This window comes from Pithys albifrons, chromosome 21 (assembly GCF_047495875.1).
Source record: "Pithys albifrons albifrons isolate INPA30051 chromosome 21, PitAlb_v1, whole genome shotgun sequence".
Lineage (NCBI taxonomy): Eukaryota > Metazoa > Chordata > Aves > Passeriformes > Thamnophilidae > Pithys > Pithys albifrons.
In genome coordinates, this window is record NC_092478.1 from 8088121 (window position 1) to 8098956 (window position 10836).

Sequence of the window (10836 nt, forward strand, 5' to 3'; positions counted from 1 at the left end):
TAATTTCCAACCATAAAATACTATTTAAAAATAAAAGATTTATAATTGCTTTTCCTGATTTGTGAATCAAATTAAGATTTTTTTTTTCCACGTTGTCCTTCGTAATCCAAACCCTCTGTGAGTGACTGACTGAGCAAAGAGTGGGAGAGTGAACAACATGGCACAGCATGAGCCAAACACAACAGGTCTGTGTTATCCTTGGAAGGATGGGGACATGGCCAAGCACTTCTCCAAGTGCTTCCAGCCAAGCATCTGAAATCTGAATTGCTACTGAGCACTGTTGTGATAATTAGGCAGAAGAATGATATAAATTAGAAGGTTTTCTGAGTTCAGAGGTCTCAAATGGACAGGAGGTCTTTGTGTGTGTTTAATATTAAGTGTATCTGCAGTAACTAGTCCAGGTTTCTTCCATTCCATCAGCCACAGCCCAAGGGAAACGCAGAGGGGATGAGGCCTGAAACTTCCAGATGAGAAATTCTGGGCACAAAACATCATAAAGCAGACCAGATTGCTGCAGATGCCTCCTTAAAACCTACCTCCAACAGCAGCGCAGATACATCCAGTGTTTGCAGCAACTTCCTTGGAAATAAAGGAGAAGGTTTGTTGTCAGACTGTGTCACTGAACCACTCAACTCTTCTAAATACTTAGTTTTTCACCTCATGAGATCCGTGTCTAAATGCCCGTCCTTTCCCTCTGCTGGGGTTACCGACCCTCCAGCATTTCTGTATTTAAACTTTTGAATTACAGCATCATTTCTAACACAGCACAGCACCGAGCTCGGGTATCCTGTGAGCTGCATACCTAAACACTCCCAGAAAACCACCCGAGCCAAGGAAAACAGATGCCATTTCTGGACACAAACTAATTTATTCAAGAGCATATTTCCACCGAAAACCTGTATTTCTTCCATTTCCAGCCTCTCCCCGGAGCCCCCGCAGCGTTAACTCGGGCAGCGCCTCCAGCAGGTTCCCCGGGGGGCAAGGCCGGTTCCCAGACAGCAGCACCTCCCTAAGCAACAACACACACATATTTATATATATATTCCCTCATTCCCTCCCTTATCGCAGCCCCGCCAGACTAATTTTAATCGAGACTTTCAGTAAAATCAGGCTTTCCCCGCATTTCGGCGGGGCCGGGCCTGAGGGGACCCTCCACTCCCTCAGGACGCGAGGGCCCCAGCGTTGCCAGAGCAACGCGCGGCTCGGAGCCTTCCTCTTTGCTTTTCCCTTTTCCTCCTCCTCCCGGTCCTCCCTCACGGCTCCTCCTCTTCCTCCGCGCCGGCAGGGCCCGGCGATGGCGGCGGCCGGCGGGCGGGAGGTGCCGGGCGCCTCATGAGGTACCGCGGGGAGAGGGCGGCTCTCACGGCCCCTCCTGTCCCCTCCCACTCCCTCAGGGCCCCTCGTGGCCCCCTCTCTGTCCCTCATGGCCCCTCATGTCCCACTCATACCTCCTCATGTCCCTTCACGCTCCCTCAGGGTCCCTCATGCCTCCCTCTCTACCCTTCACGGCCCCTCATGCCCCTTCGTGCCCCCTCACGGCCCCTCATGTCCCTCTCATGCCCCCTCACGGCCCCTCATGTCCCTCTCATGCCCCCTCACGGCCCCTCATGTCCCTCTCATGCCCCCTCACGGCCCCTCATGTCCCTCTCATGCCCCCTCACGCCCCCTCATGTCCCTCTCATGCCCCCTCACGCCCCCCTCTCTGCCCTTCACGGCCCCTCATGCCCCCTCACGGCCCGTGGCGGGACCCGGCGCGGGGCCCGGCGGCACAAACCCTGCCGAGGGACTGCCGGGGGTCCGGGCTCGGGGGAGTCTCAGTTCGGGGGTCCCGATTCGGGGGGTGCCGGTTCGGCAATGCGGGGTCGGGGGGTCCCGGTTCAGGGGTTCCAGTTCGGAGGTCTCGGCCTGGGGAATTTCCGGTCGAGGGTCCCGGTTTGGGGGGTTCTAGTTCGAGAGTCCCGGTTTGGCGGTCCCAGCTTAGGGGTCCCGGTTTGGGGGGTACCGGCTCGGAGGGTCCCGGTTTGGGATCCCAGTTTGGGGGTCCTGGTTCGGCGGTGCCGGCTCGGAGGGTCCCGGTTTGGGGTCCCAGTTTGGGGGTCCTGGTTCGGCGGTGCCGGCTCGGAGGGTCCCGGTTTGGGGTCCCAGTTTCGGGGTCCTGGTTCGGCGGTCCCGGCGGTGCCTTCGTAGTTCGAACCCTGCCGAGGGCCGGGGGGAGCCTTTACCCAGGGCTGTATTAGAGGGGAACAAAGTCTGTGTGCGCGGGGGGTCTTGCTCCAAAATCCTCCGTAACAACTCCAGGGATCCGAGAGTTTGCTCTGGGTGGGATCGCTGCTTTTCAAACACCCAGCTGGGAGGTTGGGCAGGAGCTGCTCCAAAACACCTGAGTGTTAATCAGGTTTTGGGGGTGTTTTTATTCCTCTGTTAAAACCATCACTGGTGTCCTGATCAGTAACACTGTTCACATGAGTCAATACGATCTCCAGTTCATCAGCTTTATTCCTCTGCATTAAAGTACAGGCCTGAATTTTGGCTGGTTTGCAGGGTGATGTCATCTTTGGCCAACAAAAAAACAGTAGTAGCAGCAGCACTTGTAAATGTTACAAAGCTCCCATATTCATGTATTAAATTAATGTGACTTACTCTTTAATATAATCTCCTTTATAAAGGCTAAAGAACTTGGGGGTTGTGCAAATGCATCATGAACTTTTTGCTGTGCAAAACCAAGTTTGCTGTAACCCTTCTGTATCCTCAGTGAAACTAGCTGTGGAAAAAATAATTTCAAAGAGAAATCTGTAGGAATTTGAACAACAGAGAGAGGATTATAACAGAATTCCCAGCCTTTCAATAATATTACTCCATAGTGACAAGTATTGTGCCAAATCCAGCTTCAAGGCATTCTCCAAAATCGTTACTCTGATGTCACACCAGTCCAGAGAAGTTGATTTAACACTATTTGATCAGAGTAAAGACTGATACAAAGTGAAAAACTGCCTAGGACGACAACCAAAAGATGCCATGGGAAAGATAAATGGGACATCATTTGGCTGCTCTCACTGTTGAATTATTTTGTTGGCTGCATTTCATTTTTCACCTAGACCCAACCTCTTTTAAATGCTTTTACAGTATGGCCTAACCTGGCTGTGCTCCCTTCCCCAGACAGGATAATCTCAGTAATCTCATAATGGCCCTCAGTTTGCAGTGGGTCTGAACCAGCTCTCCCCGTTTAATGGGGGCTGTAAATATGCTCCTTCCTTCCTTTCCTGTATTGCTTTGCTCCTTCCCTGGCTACTGCTCTTGCTGTTTCTGTGCAATTATGCAGCACGTCCAAGATCTCTCCTGTATGAGCCGCTGCTGGTCTCCTCTCCAAAATCACAGAATTATAGAATCAGTTGGGTTGGAAAAGACCTCCGAGATCAGCAAGTCCAACCCTCGGTCCAACTCCAGTCCCTTTACCAGATCATGGCACTCAGTGTCACGGCCAGCCTCAGGTTAAAAACCTCCAGGGAGGTTGCACTCTCTCTGCAAAGAAATTTTTTCTGATCTCAACTTCAATTTCCCCTGGCAGAGCTTGAGCCCATCGTGCCCCCTTGTCCTATTGCTGAGTGCCTGGGAGAAGAGACCAACCCCCACCTGGCCAGAACTTCCCTTCAGGCAGTTCCAGACAGTGCTGAGGTCACCTCTGAGCCTCCTCTTCTCCAGGCTGAACACCCCCAGCTCCCTCAGCCTCTCCCCACAGCACTTGTGCTCCAGTCCCTTCTCCAGCCTCGTTGCTCTTCTCTGGCCCTGCTCCAGCCCCTCAATCTCTTTCCTGAACTGAGGGAGCCAGAACTGAACACAACACTCAAGGTGTGGCCTCCCCAGTGCAGAGTCCAGGGGAAGGGTCACGCTAATTTTGATCCAGGCAGGATCCCATTGGCCTTCTTGGCCATCTGGGCACACTGTTGGCTCCTGTTGAGCGCCCTGTCACTCAGTCCCCCCAGGTCCCTTTCTGCCTGGCTGCTCTCCAGCCACTGTGCCCAGCCTGGAGCGCTGGGAAGGGAATCATTCCATATGGCACATGGGACGATGTCCTGTGGAGACGGGGTGTGGACCCAGAGCCCTTCAGAATGAACACAGACAGGATCTTGCAGAATCCTGCCTTTGCTTCATGCAGAAATCACTCAGTACAATATACTGGATTTCCCCCCACTTTTATCTCTAACTGTTCCTTTTCATGCCCCTCTGTAGGAGACACAGATTACCAAGACCCTGGACCAGCAGACCCCTCGCCATGCAGCCAACCTGTGCCCACCTGCACAGCCTCCCGGGCAGCGGTGACGGCCATGCCCCCTCTCCGAGCACCCCCCCGGGGCGGCTGTCGGGGGACAGCTCATGCCCCCCTGGCACAGGGGCCGTGCACATCCAGCTGGGCTCTGCCCCGGGCGAGGCCAGGGACAGCACCAGCCCCAGGCAGGGCTCCCAGGGCCGGGCACACGGAGACGCCGCGGGGCTCGAGGACCCCGCACCGGAGCCGGAGGAACACGGCGGGTCCCTCTCGGAGCTCCGGTACCTCCTGCAGTGGCTGCACCGGAGCCTGCCCTATCTCCTCATCCTCTGTGTCAAACTCATCATGCAGCACCTCATTGGTAGAGTATAACAAAATAAGGAAACCCTCCCCCCAAAGAGACAGACTAATAACCATGCCTGAAATATAATTCAATTTATTTTTAGCTTTATTTTTATTTGCTTTTCTCATCAGAGAGAGAGATTTGCTAAACTACATTTCAGTGGCTTCTGTTTCCTTTGCTGGCATATGTACAATGTGCTTAATTATCCTGGCTTGAGAGTCTGAGCTATTAATTGTAATTACAAAGACATATTAGAAATGGCTGCTTTTTAACCCAGTTCAGTGATTTATTTTTTTTCCTTTTATGTGAATAACTGATCCTATTTTCCTAATAGGCATTTCTCTTGGAATTGGGCTGCTAACAACTTATGCATATGCAAACAAAAGCATAGTAAATCAGGTTTTCCTAAGGGTAAGTATCACACTATGACACAAAACTCTCTCAGTTAACCAAGACCTTTATCCATCAAATTTTGAAAGACATGGGAATGGAAATAGTATTTTATTTATCTAATATTTTTGGGTAACAAGATTTCAAGATGGATGTAGTCTTAATGCTTCTGTACAGTGTAGAACTTCTCAAATAGTATGGATAAAAAGGGGGGGGGTTCCCCCCTCTGGCTTTGACTACTGAAATCAGTTGAACTGATAAAAGCCTTTTGTAATTTATGGAAGAACTTAACTTTACTTGGAGATTAAACTGTTTACACTTTCTCTGTTCACTCCCAAAGGGAAACCTGTTGTTTCTTCAGAGTGGGGTGGGTTTGGTTGTGTTTTTAGAAAGAACCTTGATACACATAGACGTTGGTATTTTGAAAACATTAAAGTCACTGCTTTACCTTTCCACTGAGTTCTATTTGATGTGGCCTAAAGTCACTAAGATAAAATCCTCTAGCAGTGACTGTTCAGGTGCTTTGGGGATAATGTCAGACACTGATCCCGAGGTAAGGCCTGCAATGTGTCTTCACAATTCTCTCGCAGGAACGGTGCTCCAAGTTGCAGTGTACCTGGTTACTGCTGTACCTGACTGGATCATCTCTCCTCTTGTATTACACCTTTCATTCCCAGTCCCTGTATTACAGGTGAGCAGAGAAACACCTCCACTCACTCATAAATTACTCAAAATTAACTGGCAATATTTTATTGGCTGTTTTTCTTTACTTGTGGCACTGGTTTCTCTTTCATTCAATCTCCATTCCTCCCCTTCAGTCAAACTCAACAGGTGCTGTCCTTAAAACCAGTATGCTGGAATTTCCTGGACCCCATAATGGACTTTCTGGCCCTGCTGTGCCATGGGAACATTCCTGGGTTTGGCCCCTGGGAATACAGGACATAGTTCTGGGGCTCTGAGCAGTCCATGACTCCAAGTGACGCTTTCCCCCTGACCCCTCTGTGGCTGCAGCCTTGGCTGTAAATCAAAGGCTGAGTGCCCAAATGAGAAAGCAAGCCCAGGGATAAGGGTTTGGGTGAAGAAACAGCAAAGAAGCTTCCAAAGTTGTCAGAGATCCTGGGGATCAATTTACAGCAGTTCATTTTCTTGGCAAACGTTTCTGCTTTGTGTCAACCAGGTTCCCTTCTTTAAACCTGCTGTGACAGTTCCCTCTAAATAGGGTGCTCCAGTAACTTCTGATACTTCTTTTTGTAGCTTAATCTTCTTAAACCCTACTGTGGATTTTATGAACTTCTGGGAGGTACTTTGGATTGTGGGAATCACAGACTTTATTCTGAAATTCCTCTTCATGGGCTTCAAGTGCTTTATTCTCTTGGTGCCTTCTTTTATCATGTCCTTTAAATCCAAGGTAAGGAAACAATATTTTTGCTTCCTTGTGAAGATTCTTTTATGGTAAAATTAACTAATCATTAAATTGTACCTAGAGAAAAGTCTTAATTAAAGATCTGTATAAAACCCACCACTACACCGTGGGGCAAGAAAACCCTGTGGATTTCCTGTTCTTTCCTGCCTGGTGCTAAGAAAGGTTTTCAGTCTGATGTGAAACAATTGCCTGTATTATGTCATTGGATAAAAGGGTTTATCCCTATCTCTGAATTGGAGGTTGAAGAAAGTTTTTATTTCCTGCACTGTCAGGATGTGTAAAGGGGCAGCTGGCCTGGAGCAGCAAATTTGTAAGTGCCTGACAATAACTGTCAGGATTTTGAGGTCTGCACAGCCAACCAGCTGTTTTTTTCTTTTCAGAAGTAATTCTGAGTTCTCTTTTTTTGATAAACCTGAGCAATATTTGTGTCAGATCAATGAATTTGATGCATAGCTTAATTTCTCAGATCAGTGAGGTTTAATAATTTTCTCAGGAGCTCACACTGATTGGTGCTGTCTTTATTTTTATCAGCTTCCCGAGGTGAGGCAGGCAAAACCAATTACATTTTATTTTAAAATTGCAATTATTAGTGCTGGTTCAAACAAAATAAATTAACAAATACAGTTTCATGTGATAGCATTTGAACAGGGTGTTTGGGGAGGTTTTATCTCTTAAAATGTACCAAAACAAATTCTTCCCAGGTACAACTGGCTTCTCTAAATACTGATTTATAACCAAGATCTGGGTTTTTTTTCTGCAACTAGTGATGTAACATCTAAAAAACAGTTATTGAAATTTCCTTACACCAACTGTGACCTGAACTGTGCCTAAATTAAAGAAGGCATCTGGTCAACAGTGGCAAATTGTGGCATTATAGAAAGGGCACTTCTTCCCTGGCACAAATTCATGCTTCATGTTTAGTTGTTTCAAGATACCATGAGAGGAAGCTGCTCAAAAAGAATAACAATGCATCTTTTCTCTGTATTTTCCAACCCCTTTGTGTTTGAAATCTTGAGCTATTCCTTTGCATGTCTTGCTTAGGGCTACTGGTACATGCTGTTAGAAGAACTCTGCCAGTATTACCGTATGTTTGTCCCCATCCCAGTGTGGTTCCGATACCTCATTGCCCGAGGAGAGCTGGACAGTGTCCTGGGATGGACCCTTGGGATACTGCTGGGCCTTCTCTACCTCATCCTGAAAGTATGTAGAGCTTCATCTTCCTCTCAGCCTTCTGCAGGAGGGGTCTCTGCAGGGTTAGACACACAAACAACATGTTTCTGGAGTTCCCCTCTGGCCTGACTGGCAAGGCAGGGCTTCAGTTTAACTGATGCAGCCTCTCAGGACCCTGAATCATCATTTTCCTGTCCCTGTTCTGGGCATGGATTGGGATTGCAAAGCAAAGACACTGGTGCTGTAGGTCCCCTCACACCAGGCACTGATCAGATTGTTGTAGGACACTGAGGAAAGAGCTTGCAAAAATTAAATTAGTGGCTAAAAGAATCAGCATTTCCCAGGAAGGATTTTCTCTCTGCTGGAGCATCCTGTGTGACACCAAACAAGGTAAACACGTTCATAACTGTCTGTCTGCTCCACCAAAGGGCTCATCTGGCCCAGTGGAACCAGACCCAGGACAGGTCTGGCTTTGTACATCACCAGGACTTGATCATGCCCTGGTGCTATAATTAACAAGTCTAAGTACTGTTCCAAATATGATAATAGAATCAGTTGGGTTGGAAGAGACCTCTGAGATCATCAAGTCCAACCCCTGATCCAACCCCACTGTGATCACCAGATCATGGCACTCAGTGCCACGTCCAGTCTCAATAATAATGGTGAGATATTTGCACTCAAATGCTTCATTTCAGAACCTCAGCACTAGAACAGACTCCTACTGGGAAAAAAACACCTTCAGCCTAAATTCTTAGTCTGGTTACAAATAACTAAAATAGGCTCAGTCTGAACTATGGCTTTGTGTTCCTGGTCCATCCAGCAGTAAGGCTTCCAGTGCTGGAATCTACCAAAAGCTTGGAAGCTTTTTAGTACCCAGAGATAAAAACACTAAGCATAACTCAAGTTTTCTTTCCCATTTCAGCTTTTGAGCTTTTTTGGACAATGGAGAAACTTCAGGCAGGTCTTACGGATATTTTTTACACGACCAGTGAGTACTGACAAAATCCATAAAAATAAAACCATAAATCCAATTTACATGGGAATACTTTTTAAATACCTCATTCCTATATTACTTTGTACTGTCCTAAACAAATGCATTTTTACATTAAGCCCTGTATATCCTTTTCCCACTTCAGTCTCAGTCCCTTGGCTACATGAGTATGTTGTCATCTGAACAACAACAAACCCCCCAGATCTCCTCTGTACATCCTTTCTGATAAAAGGATGTGAAATAACACACTCTTTTTGGCCCTGATCTTAAAAAGTTAGCCATGTTTCCTTGGACTAGGGCTTCAATAGTTTTCCTGACACAGCAGCCCTCATTCCAAGTTCCTTTCTGTCCTGGTATTTGCTCTTGGCTCTTTCATCCCCCTCCAAACTAACATTTGCTGCCCCCCTTTGTTTCCCAGCTCTATGGTGTGCCAGCCAGCCAGAGACAGTGCTCTGAGTCAGATGATATCTGCTCCATCTGCCAGGCTGAATTTCAGAAGCCTATCCTGCTCATCTGTCAGGTAACACACATCACCCCAATTATTTTTTTTTCAAATTAAAGTATATTTTAGACAACTAGTAAACAAAACAAAATAAATGTGTGTTTTATGATCCTGTTTAGAAATCAGGCTGTGCAATTAATACAGCATGTTGTACACTGAGGAGCTTAGAAGCTCTAAGTTCTCATTCTTTTCTTCCAGCACACATTTTGTGAAGAATGCATCAGTTTGTGGTTTAACAGAGAAAAAACATGCCCACTCTGCAGAACTGTCATTTCAGACCATGTTAACAAGTGGAAGGATGGAGCCACATCTATGCACCTGCAGATTTTCTAAGGCTTGTCCAACAACTCTGTTTGCTCACACTGGGGTTTTCCAGGTTCCTGCCGTGGGAGGGCTCCCAGTTCTACACCCCAAGCCTCCCTCAAATGTTCCAGTATGGAAATCAGTGCAGAAAATGGTCACTTTGCCTTTGTGAAGTGCAGAAGGCCAAGTTTTCAGAGTGAATGTGGAAAAGCCAGCATTGCTCCTCTTGTGACTGTCAGAGGAGACAGTCAAATCCTTGCAAGAGGCTGCACTAATATGTAATTCAACATTTTATTTGAGCTCCACACTGTACTAAACTGTATTTATCCTTCTAACATGACTCAAACCCAAAAGGTCAACCTGCCAATTTTATTGAGATTATGAGCAGATTTTTACTCTGGACTACAGTGAGAATTAGAGCTCCTTGTCACACTTGGCATTAGAGATCCTTTAATGCTGCCCAGTAAATGAGAGGAATTCTTACTCAGGCACCTGTAACAGCAACTGTTTCTCACTGTGCCTGGAGATAAGCACAAGAATGTTTCCCCTTAGGTTCTTGTAGGCTTCTAATGGACCTTTAGCTTAATCTTTTGGCATAAAACCAACCACTGATGTTAGTTTTTTACTTAGCTTTTTATAAAGCTGGTATTTTTAAAACAAATCTTTAATACTATATTTTTTGTCATGACAGGAACCAGGTTTTCTAACAGGGGAGAATCTATTTTATACTATATTTGCAATTTGTAGTATGCATAAAAATCAGAGAGAATAAATGCATTTAAATCTATTTGTTTGGTGCATGTTGAATAAAGGATTTGTTACTGTTTCAGTATTAACTTACATATAAGCACACGAGCTCAGTGCCAGGTGTAGCTTTCCTGCTGCACTTTTAAAGTCTCTGAAAAACAAAAACCCTTCAAATGCTACAATTTATTCATGATTAGTCTTTATGTTAATTATAACACTAACTTATATATAATCTCACTTTGTTTTCCTGTCTTTTCTCACCCTGCTATTCAGGCAAGACTGAATAAACCACTCAAATTACAGTGTTACAGGAAAGTTACACTTAGTTGCCATTAACTTGAGTTTGTCTTCACTGAACACCTTTAGAAAACTTCTAAACTGAGGAAAATCAGGCTCAGAAAGTGCCACACTTGCTGAATGATGCACAACTCCAGGGCCAGGCAGGGCCGAGCCCTGCAGAGCTGCAGCTGCCACAGGCACGTTCACAGGGCTGAGGGGAGAGGGCCTGGAGTGGAGCAGGAGCAGGTTCTGAGGAACTCATGCCCAGGAATGCCATCCCCTCTGATCCACGGGGCATGGAATTAGGATGCAGCTCTTCCTGCTCCAGGCCAGGGTTGTGCTTCCCAACCCACCAAGAGCCACCACGTCTGACTCTGCAGGGGCAGAACAGAGTGACAAGTGACAGCAACAGCCACTTCCTGAG

At 46.8% G+C, this 10836-nt stretch overlaps 1 protein-coding gene across 1 annotated transcript; it reads left to right on the plus strand.

Annotated features, from left to right (window-relative positions):
* The first annotated feature begins 1256 nt into the window (after positions 1-1256).
* Positions 1257-10173, plus strand: RNFT1 (ring finger protein, transmembrane 1). The gene is made up of 9 exons (XM_071575384.1): positions 1257-1337; positions 4228-4625; positions 4942-5018; positions 5588-5688; positions 6252-6405; positions 7462-7620; positions 8513-8578; positions 9000-9101; positions 9282-10173. Exons 1-9 carry the CDS (start codon positions 1333-1335, stop codon positions 9414-9416), a joined length of 1197 nt encoding a protein of 398 aa, XP_071431485.1. The 5' UTR covers positions 1257-1332; the 3' UTR covers positions 9417-10173.
* Positions 10174-10836: the final 663 nt, after the last annotated feature.